Raw genomic sequence first — 13,197 nt, forward strand, 5'->3', positions numbered from 1 at the left:
CCGCAGAGCGGCTGGGCCCATAGGCCATGGCCGCTGAGCCTGCGCATCCGGAGCACGCAACAGGAGAGGCTGCAGCAGTGAGAGGCCCGCGTACCAGAAAAAAGAAAAGAAAAGAAAAGAAAAGAACACTGTCTGTAGTTCATCAGTCAAAAAACAAATAGATGCAAAGGTTTAACACCACAGCTGCCTGAGGCAACATTATAAGTTGGCAATATGAACAGGCTGACCAAAAACTGCAATGGAAAAACTTGGGGGAAAAGATGTCCACAGGGGTCTTTGAAAAGCTCAGGCATATTCCTGGGTATCTAGAAGGCTGCATATATGCAGGGCTATGTGCAGGCACAGAGAAGACCTGAGGGGCTGTGAATCTCTCAACTCTGGCTGGCATTGAGGCTCTGCACAAACAGGAACTGAAGGCTAAGGCAGAGCTGTAAACTGCCTACCAGAACATTGAAGACATCCCCAAAATACACAAGAAGCCCTTCGGCAAAGGCTGGTAGATTTACTGGTTGGTAGACTTAAGGTGTTTAAGGAAGTCTCTGTCCAATCATCAGCTGACCACTAAGCTAAATGAGCAGAGACTTCAAAAGACAGAGAAGACAGACTTCACAGAACTAGTCCAGAAAAGTTACTAAACAAACAGCAACAACAACAAACAGCAAATATGAAAAACTCTTGCTGGCAGGGGGAATCTGATTTCCAGACTTGCCACATTATATTACTTAAAATGTCTAGTTTTCAACAAAAAATTACAGAAAACAAGAAAGTATGGTCCCTATAGAGGGAAGGAAGATGGTTTTCAATGGAAATAGACCCTGAGGAAGTCCAGAAGTTGAACTTACTAGACAAAGGTTTTAATCAACTATTATAAATATATATAAGAACTAAACGAATCCATGTCTGACGAATTAAAAGAAAATTTGAAAATAATATATCACCAAATGGAGAATATCAACAGACAGAAATTATACAAAGGAGTCAAATATAAATTCTGGAGTTGAAAAGTACAATAAGATGAAAAAAAAATCACTAGAGAGGCTCAGGATTAGATATGAATTGACAGAAGAAAAAAAACAGTTAAAAGATAGGTCAACTGACTAGGTCAAGGGACTTACTTCTCTGGTGGCACAGTGGTTAAGAATCCACCTGGCAATAGAGGGGACACAGGTTTGATCCCTGGTCTGGGAAGACCCCACATGCCGAGGAACAACTAAGCTCATGCGCTGCAACTACTGAAGCCCATGTGCTCTACGGCCCGTGTGCCACAACTACTGAGCCCACATGCTACAACTACTAAAGCCCGTGTACCTAGAGCCCATGCTCTGCAACAAGCCACTGCAATGAGAAGCCCACACACTGCAATGAATAGTAGCCCTCCTTCCCTGGTGGTGCAGTGGTTGAGAATCAGCCTGCCAATGCAGGGGACACGGGTTTGAGCCCTGGTCTGGGAAGATTCCACATGCTGCGGAGCAACTGGGCCCGTGAGCCACAACTACTCAGCCTGCACATCTGGAGCCTGTGCTCCAAAACAAGAGAGGCCACAACAGTAAGAGGCCCACGCACCACGATGAAGAGTGGCCCCTGCTCGCCCCAACTAGAGAAAGCCCTCGCACAGAAACGAAGACCCAACACAGCCAAAGATTAATTAATTAATTTTCTTTTAAAGAGTAGCCCTCGCTTGCTGCAATGAAGACAAAACACAGCCAAAAATAAATTTTAAAAAAGAAAAGATGCGTTAAAAAAAAAAAGATACGTCAACTGAGATTATCCAATGTGAAAGACACAAAAAGAATAAAGACTAGCCTTCAAAAACAAAGGAGAAATTAAGACATTCCTAGATAAATAAAAAGACAGAATTTGTTGCTAGCAGACCTGCCCTAAAAGAAATACTAAAGAAAGTACTCTGGGCAGAAATGAAAAGACATGAAACAGTAACTCAAATCCACATGAATAAATAAGAGCCTCAGGAGGATACCTGAGTAAGTAGATTAAAAAGACAGTGTATATGTATTTTTGTCAGTGACTCTTTTCTTCTCCTAAATGATTTTAACTATCAACTGCATTAGGGCGATAACTATAAAACTCTGTTGGTGGGCTTATAAAGATATAATCTGTGTGACAATAAAAGCACAAAAGAGGGGGAAGAAATGTACCTAAACTGGAGTAAAGTTTTAGAATACCACTGAAATTAAGGTGGTATTAGTCCAAACTAAATTGTTCTAAGTTAAAACATTAAATTATAATCTCCACGGAAACCACTAAGAAAAAAACTTTTAAAATATAAAAGAAACAAGAGAATTAAAATAGTATACTAAAAAATATGTAATACAAAAGAAGGCAGTAATGGGGGAATAAAGGAACAAAAAAAGACCCAAGACAAAAAGTGAACAGCAAAATGCAGACATAAATTCTATCTTATAGGTAATTGCATTAAATGTAAATGGTTTAAAGACTTCAATCAAAAGGAAGAGATCAATAGAATGGATTTTTAAAAAACATCTAACTAGGGCTTCCCTGGTGGCACAGTGGTTGAGAGTCCGCCTGCCGATGCAGGGGACACGGGTTTGTGCCCCAGTCCGGGAAGATCCCACATGCCGCGGAGAGGCTGGGCCCATGAGCCATGGCCGCTGAGCCTGTGCATCCAGAGCCTGTGCTCCACAACAGGAGAGGCCACAGTGGTGAGAGGCCCGCGTAACGCAAAAAAAAAAAAAAAAAATCTAACTATATACTACCTACAAGAGTTGCAAGCTAGATTCAAAGACACAACTAGATTGAAATAAAAAAGGAAAATGATACTGCACATACGCTACCAAAAGAGAGTTGGAGTGTCTACACTAATATCTAACCAAGTTATAAACTTTAAGACATAAATTGTTACTAGAGACAAAGGACATTTTATAATGAGAAAACAGTCAATTCATCAAGACAACATATGATAAAGCATACACACCTAACAGCAGAGGCCCAAAACATATGAAGCAAAAACTTACAGAACAGAAGGGAGAAATAAACAATACAGCAATAATAGAGGCTTCAACACCCCATTTCCAATAATGGATAGATAAGGCAGAAGATCAATAAGGAAATGGAAGATCTGAACAACAGTAAACCAAATAGACTTAAAAAACATCTATAGGACACTCCACTCAACTGCAGCAGAATATACATTCTTCTCAAAATAACACTGAGGGTAGGGGAAAGTAGAAATATGGCACACACACAAGACTGACTACAAACTCATAATGGTTAAAATAATACCCGGGGGGGGTGTGTGCACTAATATTCTATCAATGTTTGTATATATTTACATTTTTCCATAATAAATTAAACAAAGAAGGAATAAAAGAACAGATATAACATTTAGTGGGAAACAAAGACCTTGTGATTTCAAATACTGACCTAAAAGGACTATTTGATAATAGTTAAAATTTGGGTTAGACCATAAAGTTAATCATTTTCATATTTTCTACTTTCTTCAGCTTTTTAAAAAAATAACATGGAAGCGAGGAGAAAAGTGGTTTGGAAGCAATAATTTTAGATTTTTCTGGAGGGAAGAGGGGTGTGAATCAGACACCAACAAATGTGTAGTAAGTACTGACACAGAAAGATGCCTAAAACTGATTATAAGTGACAAGAAGCTGCAGAACAGTATGTTGTATATACCAATAAACCAAACTGATATCAGCACTAACACTGATGAAAAGTAAACTGGGGTTATCGGTATTACTTTAATTTTTTATATTTATACCATTTCTTTTACACACGTTGATACATATGTATGTATGTATTTATTCATATTCTTCAATAAAAAAGAAAGTTTCAGCCCAAGTTTACCTCCAACAGCGTCTTTCCTCTTGGCTGAACTTTCTTTGTGAAATGTTCAGAACCCAGAACAAGATGTAAACAAAAAGAAAGAGCTCAACTGAGGAAAACATTGGAGAAGAGAGAATCATCCTGGGGCCTTGGAGCATGACTCAGTCCCCCTTGCCTTCCTCTGACCTCCCTGTCATCAACGTCAAGGATCCATCAACCTGAGGCTTACAGCATGTCCTTCCAAATGTAAGGGGGAAGGAGAGCAGAGCCCCCACTAACCTCCGGATCTCGGCATCAGTGAATCCCTCCACGAGGTCCTTCCGCACACTTCGGGGGCGCCCTCTGCGCTTGGGCTTCTTGTCGTCATCAGAGTCATCTGTCTCACTCTCAGAGGCAGAGGATCTCTGGGCCTGCCTCTTAGACTCAGTATCAGAGTCACTGTCATTTGTCTGAGCCTGAAAAGGCAAAGTCACATTGTAGCAAGTGCCAGGTCCAAGAGATCTAAGGACTAAGACCAGCCCATCTTAACTCCTTAATACTCAGAACTTCCCATCATATCAGGCAAGTCAATTTCCCTTTAAGAAAGGAGGCAGACGGTGTGTGATGAAAGAAGACCTGCTTGGGATAGTCACTCTGCCAGAGACATACTGTAATGTCATTAAATAAACTGGAATAAAAATATTTGGATTGTGGCTTCATGTTTACTTCCTTGGGCAAATTACTTTACTTCTTCATGCCTTTGTTTTCCATTTGTAAAATGGGGACAATAGCACCTATAATACAGGGTTTTCATATGAATTAAATGAGTCAGTAAGTGGAAAAGCACTAACTTATGCCTGACATACAGGGAATACTCAATGATAGTTACTATTAGCTAATACTGATTTACCAGGATCTCAGACAAACCTGAGTCTGTTATCTCCAACACTATCTACTTAAATGTTGTTGCAAAAATCAAATTAGATAGTGCCTATGATAGAGCTTTGTAAACTGAAGTACCTTTATATAATCTCTTACTAATTATTTATGCCAAGTGCTATAAACAAACACTTAAAGGTGAAAAGAGGTTTGACTCTGAAAGTCAAAGACCTTGCCACTTAGAACCAAACTCTTAGACTTACTGGTTCTAATCTCAAGGGCAAAATGCAAACTTCTGTCAAACTCAAATCCTGTCCAGCCAATCTGCAAAGATCAAATGGCTCATAGGTATGCGCATGAGGCTTGTGCATTTTTCCAAAAATGGAAAATTTTTCCATTTTTTCCTTGTGCATTTTCTGCTAGGCTTCCTATAACTCTGCCCTGGAACCCTCCACATCCAGACAACAACATAAGGTGAACAAAATAAGAAGTATCAGTACTTCCATATCTTTCATGTTACTTGATCACCTTTTTAGTGGAACTCCGAATTCGAGGCAACATATAAATTTCTTCCAGCTCTTTCTGCCGCTCCTCCTCCTCTACTTTCTTCCTTTGCTCCTCTGGAATGATCTCATCCCAGTCCTTGTGAGGACGCTCTTCTAGTTCTTCTTCATCCTCCATTGTTGCGAAGTTGGCAACCTTAAAACAAATGGACAACCCATTGTCTGACATTTCCCTATTTCCCAAACACATCTACTAACACACCAACTCAAGCACTGTTTTTAATCTAACATGCTATGAATGATAATAGGACTCCTGTGATATTACATAATCAAATAATCAATTTTCTACTCATCTCTCCCTTATCGTCCCCCACCCAAAATCTACTTGCCAAATCCTAAAGTTCATCAGAAATTTTACTGAAAAACAGGGAAAGATATAAAGCTACAAACTGTCTTATTATGTATTATTGAAAGATGTGCTGTTAAATCATACACATTTTCTAATGTACTAATTAGAAATTTTAGATTTATTTAGATTATAACATTTGAAAACCTAATACTAATCCATTACAAACTTTCAGTCCTATACATTATAAATTGCTACTGAAGAGAGCTCATTTGAAACAACCCATAACTCAAAGCAGTAGCTACTGGTTACCTTACTCATTTTTATCAAAAGTATAGAAGCTAAGGTATGTAAGAATTTCATATGCTCAAAACTGCACGTTAGTATTAGGAATAAACACAAAATGCAAAAATTGAAACAAACCTGGAAGAATATTCCATTTATTTCATATCAAATATTTAATATATTTAGACCAGGACACCATTATGAAGATTACTTCTGTTTAAGAAGGGAGCAGTAGCCATAGAAGTGAAATCCAGATGAAACACTAACAATTCACCTCCATCCTCTGCATCCACAGACACATTAACTCTGATCCTAGAGCTCTGTGATCCACTCAACTCCCTCCTTTTTCTTCCACTAAGACAACTTCTACCGTTGGCCAACCTTGGACTTCATCACAAAATAATGCTTCCTTTCAAACACTTTTTCCTCAACCCTTATGGGTCTACCACACATAACCATCAATGTAACCTGCAGGTCTTCCCTGCTTCTCTAACATGCATGGAACCAAACCACGATGAATCCATTCAACCACGTTCTCACTGGAATCTGGGAAACTTTTGCCATTTTTTGATGACTCTTCTATGCCTTCCAAGCCAATCTCCCACCTTGGGATGGCCAACTGATTCAACTTCTCTGACCTCAAGTATTTCTGGAGCAAGTCATATGATCCTGCTGACTGGCTCTAATATGAAGCCCCATCTTCTAAATTCAGCTCTACACCCTAAACCAAGTTCCTCCTGGCAACTCCTGGCCCCTGGATGGGACTATTCCAAATCTTTTCCACTTCTCAGCAAACACCTCACTTAATTTACTGGTAATTAAGGTCACCAGTTGGCACTCCTACATCTTCTCTCCCCTCTATTCCCTGAAGTGTATACTTTCCTTTTTCTTTCAAAGGCCAGTTCCTCCATCTGTGTTTTTGATTATATCTGTTCCAGTCTCCTCCTGGGCAATGTGCAATCAAATTTTCCTTCTTTCCTTAGAACCTTCAGTATTTCCCTATTCTCAATTTCTTGCCTCAACCTAGAAACATGGTTAACACCTTTAAAAAACTTTGCCTTGCTTGATCCTTCTATCCTCATAAATTACTTTCACTGTTCTCTTCACTAAGCTTTTTTTTTTTTTTTTTTTTTTTTGCTGTACGTGGGCCTCTCACTGCTGTGGCCTCTCTCGTTGCAGAGCACAGGCTCCGGACACGCAGGCTTAGCGGCCATGGCTCATGGGCCTAGCTGCTCCCCGTCATATGGAATCTTCCCGGACCGGGGCACGAACCCGTGTCCCCTGCACTGGCAGGTGGACTCCCAACCACTGCGCCACCAGGGAAGCCCCACTAAGCTTTTTAGTAATGTCTATACTCAATGCTGTCATCTCCTACTCATCAGGTGCCCAGCGTCTGCATTTAGTCTTGATCTCATTTAATTTCCTATCAAATACCACTAACTACCCTGTAACTGTCCTTAAAAAAAAAAATCCCACCAAGTCAAGAGCTTCCCAACTGTCACCTTCTATTTTCATACCTCTGACCTCTCTTTCTTATGATTCTATTAATGTCTCTCCCACAACCTCTCCACCCCTCCCAGAGCTCCACACTATCAAGTTCTCCACCTATCCCACTGACAGCTTATTCTCAGCCCTTGTCACACCGACTTCTTTTCCTCTACCCACTGAATCTGGGCAGGATGGACCACTTCAGTGGTGACCCTCATGGGGAGGACTACACAGTCTATACCCACATCATACTTGGAACTCTAGAGAATGATTTTGAGGGGTATGAGTCAACTTAGGTAAAGAGAAAAGCAGAGTCCCTTGCACCCAGAAAGTACTGACAGGCATTACTTATTATTGGTTCATGAATCAATGCCAAAGACTTTCTTAGACAATGATTTTCATACCTTAAATTGTGACAGAAGCTCATCTGTTGCACTTGTCGAGACTTCATTCTCTCTGGTTTCAGCCAAGCGCAAAATTTCATCTATATCCATTTCCTAAAAGAACAAGAGCAACACAAACATGGTAAAAAGGCAAGCAGTGGTAAGCATTTACTGAAAATGACTGGTGCAAATAAACCAACTCTCTTCTCTGATATTCCATTTTCTTTCACACTCTCAGTTTCATGTCCTTTATATCCAATGTTTCAAACTACTATTTATACAAATGATAAGAAAAACTTCAGAAATTACGAGAAATAAAATTGGAATAAAAAAGACCAAAGACAAAATCCTCAAATGCTTTTCTCATTCTTTCCTAGTCAATTTAGTAAAAGAGCTTTTAGCTCTGTAAGAAAAAAAGAGAAACTATGTTCTGCAAGTCACTACCGTTTCCTTATAAAAGCCTCAGACTCAGAATTGCTTCCAGAAAAATTCAGACTCTCACAGATGATACTCATCAAGAAATTTTTTTCCCTTATTGTTGACTACCTGAGGCTCTGATTCCTCCCCTTCAAGTTCTTTGAAGAGATCCTCCGCTCCAAATTTCAAAATCGCTGTCAGCTCTTCTTTATTAAAAGGATTTGAACTGCAGAAATAAAATGTAGTTATAATCTTTTAGGAATATCAGATAACCTCTATGGAGTTCTAAATATCTATTCTTCATAAAGAGGTCAAATTACTGGTGAAGATATAAATTCTGCCACAAGAAAAATGATCTCGCAAATATTTCACGTTTTTTAATCCACAGGATGAGTCTGCAGTGGTAAACCTAACCTAATAAAAGACTAAGAAATCAATTATTTTTCTGTTGATTCATCTGTTACATGGTTAAGCAAGAAAGATAATTAGCAACACGAGAGAAGGGAGTTCTCTCTTTGTCCTTTGACTCAGAAAGTTACCATTCACCAAGAATTTTCAAACTCTTCATCTCTGGTCCAAAATAAAAGAACAAGCTTTTTCTGCCTAGCTTCCTCTTTAATGGAAAATTATCATCATCTAATTAGGAAGGGCTCATTTGATCTCACCTGTAACACAAGGTATAGGACTGCCTCAGAAGATACTCAACAATTTGGTCAAAATGTAAACTCTCTAAGAGAAATAGTTGTGTTTCCAAATAAAGCCAACTAAATCTTAACTACTTCCTTTTATAGCCTTCTGTTTTCAATAGGAAAGATAATCTCCACACAAACATTTTTACCAACAGTAAGAAATAGATACCAATTCAATCTGGTGCATTCTCACTGCTGAAAAGTCCAAGGCAACGTTGTGCCAGGATGAAAGCCCAATGGGGAGCACACAGCTGCCACTGCTGCTGCTGTGTCATATGTCACAGGCAGAGCCAAAAGCAAAAGGCAAGAGAGGAGGGCAGGAAAGAAAGAGAGAGGGCACATAAGAAAAGGGCTGATATGGGAAAAAAAAAAAAAAAAAAGAACCCGAAGAAGAAGGAGAAACAGGGAGAGCAAAATAAAATGAAAATGCCATCTTCTTGCAGCTTTAGCTTGGCCTTTTCCAGGTAATTAATGGATTAATGTCTGTTGTAAAGCATCCTATTAGAAAAATGAATTATACCAAATGTTGACATAAAATTGACTCTGCTACCTCTCCCATCTTTCTGGCACTTACTTGGACCTTCCAGAGTTGTTTTCCAGAACTGTCCGGCCAGTGGTATCCATGCGCTGAATCACCAGATGGTCCAATACCATCTTCTTTTTGGCCCGTTCTATGATCTCTTCCTCCACAGTCCCCTTTGTAACCAAGCGGTAAATATTTACCTGTAGGAAAAGGAAATGTTATGCTTATGCCTGATCACACATACAAACAAGTTACCTCTGTCTAAAACCAAGGGGGAAAGTAAAAAAATATTTGTTCTCTGCTATGGCATACCACTTGTAAGCCATCCACCCAAGCAGACAACTTAAGTATTGTACATGCAATATTTTAACTATTTGCAGCACGTTACACATTCTTAAATAAAACAGCCTCTAAGGAATTGTTATTATAGCCTTGTTCTAACAATAAAAATGCTGCTAAAGAATGATCTGTCTCATTGAAATTGAATCTTTGGCCACATATGAAACTTAAGAGGTACCCAGTACTAGAGCAGACTTTGAAATTCATCTACGAAGGAAACAAATGTGTACATTTCCAACATACCACAGAGCTAATACTGGTCATGTGTAATAAAAGTAGACCATCTTGAACAATGTTAGAATATTTTAACAACTTTTCCATAATAAAATGGATGGAAAATTTCAATTCTAAGTCTATTCATCATATATCTTAGAGTAAGCCAGAAAGTTACTGGTGATATACTTTTAACACAGCGAAAGAGAATAGTTTCATATCTATAAGCTCATCTCAGCCCCAAAGACAGCTTCTCTGTACTAATTAACAAACAGACATCTACCCTTGGGGAAATGAAGACAAAACAGGAAAAAAAAAAAAAGCATTTTATAAACATCCTGAAAGGGCTGAATAACCTGCCCTGCCCCCTCCCCTCCAAGCCATAACTAGAGGCCCCTCTCTACTGACCTGCTTCTTCTGACCAATTCTGTGGGCTCGGGCTTGTGCCTGCAAGTCGTTCTGGGGGTTCCAGTCAGAATCAAAGATGACGACTGTGTCCGCTGAAGCCAAATTGATTCCCAGGCCACCAGCCCTTGTCGAGAGCAGGAAACAGAAGTCCTGTACACAATGCAATATACTACTTTATGCAGTGGCCTTCTCAGAAACAGTTTCACAGTCCAATAAGCCCTTATACCTGGAAACCCCTGCAGGTGTGAAGAAAAGTGAGATATGATGGACAAACTTTATGGAGGCTACAAGAATGTCAGGGACTTGATGGCAGAGTGAATTTTCATTTGATTAAGAGGTAAGAGTCAGTGCAATGAACTAAGGAGTAAAGTAGAATCTGATAAGGCAACAGGAGCAAAAGAATTGGTGTTCTCTCCTGGCTAAAACTAGTATACAAGCAGTTAACAGAAACCAGACAAACTTAATTATCATGAGGATCATTTCAGCAAGCTGCTTAGATACTTATTTCCTGGGTAAAGGTGGATTATGCCATGTAAGGCAGTCAGTATGAGCAAGGAGACTTTATTGGGTAAATGTCCATTCATTTGTTAGGCTGGTGAGGAATACAGAAACACTGTACTAACAGATCACATGACTGAACCACTGGACAGCACAGGATCCTCAATCACCACGGAACATGCACAAAGAAAACCAGAGCAGGTGTGGCCAAACAGCAGTGTGTGGGAAAGACCCAGGCACTGACATATTCCAGTTTCCACAGCAATGATTATAGAGACTGGGCAGGCACAGTACACCTGCCTGCATCTGAGTGCTCAGAAAAAAAATGGGCAGGAGGCAGAGAATAAACTCTATGAGCCAGAGAAAACCAAAGCCAAACAGATTTCTATTTCCAGGGAATTTGGTCATGTATCGAAGACTGACACCTTTCTGGCATGGAAATGGCACTCAAAAACTGGTAGTTCTGAGTTACATTTTGATAAATGGGTATATTTAATATACATATACACAGATGCAATGAAAAAGTCTCCACATTCTAAATAACAGTCACATTCACCAACATTATGCCATAGAAATAAAAATGGAGAGAGCTGTCTCACTAGAGCTTTAAACAATTCCAATAAAGAACTGATTAACAGGGGGGTTGAAGCATAGTCTGTGAGCCTTGGTAGAGATACCAAGCAACACCACACTCTGAAGAGAAGCCTGCAGGTAAACACTTGAGAATGAGACACCTAAAACTTAAATGAAATCTGGGGTCTGAATAATCATAAGAAATATTTTCAATGTCACTCTTTATCAAAGACAATATGAATTATATTGATATTATTTGTGCCTATTATCAAATAGTAAAATGGAAATATTCATACATAAGCATTATGAATATAAATTGTTTGGAAAGAGTGATTTAGCAAAACGTATCAAAAATCTTTTTTACATGCTCATATCCTAGCTAAACATCTGACAACAATAAAATGGTCAAATAAATGATGGAACAGGCATGAGAAAATATTAGAAATTACAGTTTTTTAAAATCTTTAATGACATGGGAAAATGCTCAGAGTAGAATTCTGAATGAAAGGCGAGCATAAAACTATATGCAGCATGATCCCAATTGGGCAAACATAGAAAGAAACAAAGGGTTTCTTCCAGGATGAATGGAAATGCACCCAAATAATGTGAATAGCAAGCTTTCTCTGGGATGGAAGTTTTCTTCTTTGTATAGTATTCCTTCTTTGTACTCTTCACCATCTTCCAAAATTTCTAAATGTGTTTATAATACTTTCCCCCAGTAATAAAGTAATTTTTAAAATTAATTTTAAAAAGACTCAGAGTTGCAGAAAATGGTAAAGAATCTCTATTCTATATCTAGCCATCGGACAGGGGAATCAACAGAGAACTACGAAGAAAGCCACTTTAGCTTTTTTTTGAGAAAGGGCAATATGAAACATTCAACTCACACTGTGTTTTAAACAGTAGGGACCACAAACCCAATCTCAACAAATACTGAAGAAGAGAAACAGGTAACACTGATGGGGTGCTTGCTATGTACCAGGCCCTGCGTTCAGTGCTATGTGTGGAGTATTGCACTTAGTCATCACAGCAGGGTTATGAAGTAGGGCATCATGGTGCTTTTACAGTTGAGAAAATAGGGAGGAGAAAGAGGAGGATGGAATTAGATGGTTATCAATGTTTTTAGTAATTACATTCCTCTTCTCCTTGACCATTCAGAGCCTTGGTTCTGAAGAGATTAGTGCCCAAAATTCCTCAAGGAAAACTAAAAATTTTAGGCTGGAGAAATAGCCAGAATACCACAGTCTAACTAGGCTTATGTGCTACTCAAGGGGCAGGAGTCATACCATTCTGGAGTGACAGACAGACATTAAGAGTGTTCAAAGCTCTTGAGAGAGAAGAAAGTTAAGCCTGGTCTATCTATACAGAATACCGGCCCAGACTTCAGAAGCTCTAACGTTCTCTCCAGAACACTTCTAGTTCTACCTCTGGCCCTCACCATGGCTTTCTTATCTCCTCACACCACTATAGCCTTACTTACACTGAACTTCTTTTCCCCTCTTCTCTCACTTCCCATGGTATTTAACAGTTTAATATGCACAAACTACAAGGTTACCACGGTTTTTAACTTGTCCTAAGCACTCTTCCACATGTACCTTAAAAACAAAATACTTTATAATGCCAAATTCAAGTTGGATACTTAACAGATTAACCAATGTTGCTATTAGCCCAAGCAAGGGAATTAAGCCATATCCTACTGGGGTCCAACAAATCTGAGACATAGCAAACATACTTTTCAAGACTCAAATCACCAAAAAAAGTATAGATCAGAAGCTTCTGATGTTAATATACATGTCAAAATTAATCCTACCAGCCAGCCCTCCCCAACCCTTGCCTTGTGGTTCTTCTAGGCCCAGAAATT

At 39.2% G+C, this 13,197-nt stretch overlaps 1 protein-coding gene across 11 annotated transcripts in view; it reads right to left on the reverse strand.

Moving 5' to 3' along the window:
* CHD2 (chromodomain helicase DNA binding protein 2) overlaps positions 1-13,197 on the reverse strand; it is a 135,879-nt gene that overhangs the window by 41,836 nt on the left and 80,846 nt on the right. For all 11 annotated transcript variants that reach the window (XM_067029553.1, XM_067029550.1, XM_067029549.1 and 8 more), the window contains 6 exons: positions 10,266-10,415; positions 9,357-9,505; positions 8,223-8,319; positions 7,698-7,790; positions 5,200-5,370; positions 4,093-4,268 (listed from right to left, as the gene is read on the reverse strand). In XM_067029553.1, the coding sequence (XP_066885654.1) occupies positions 4,093-4,268; positions 5,200-5,370; positions 7,698-7,790; positions 8,223-8,319; positions 9,357-9,505; positions 10,266-10,415 (836 nt within the window). The remainder of the gene's footprint in view (positions 1-4,092; positions 4,269-5,199; positions 5,371-7,697; positions 7,791-8,222; positions 8,320-9,356; positions 9,506-10,265; positions 10,416-13,197) is intronic.

The sequence above is a fragment of the Kogia breviceps genome, chromosome 3 (assembly GCF_026419965.1).
Source record: "Kogia breviceps isolate mKogBre1 chromosome 3, mKogBre1 haplotype 1, whole genome shotgun sequence".
NCBI classification, from domain to species: Eukaryota; Metazoa; Chordata; class Mammalia; order Artiodactyla; family Physeteridae; genus Kogia; species Kogia breviceps.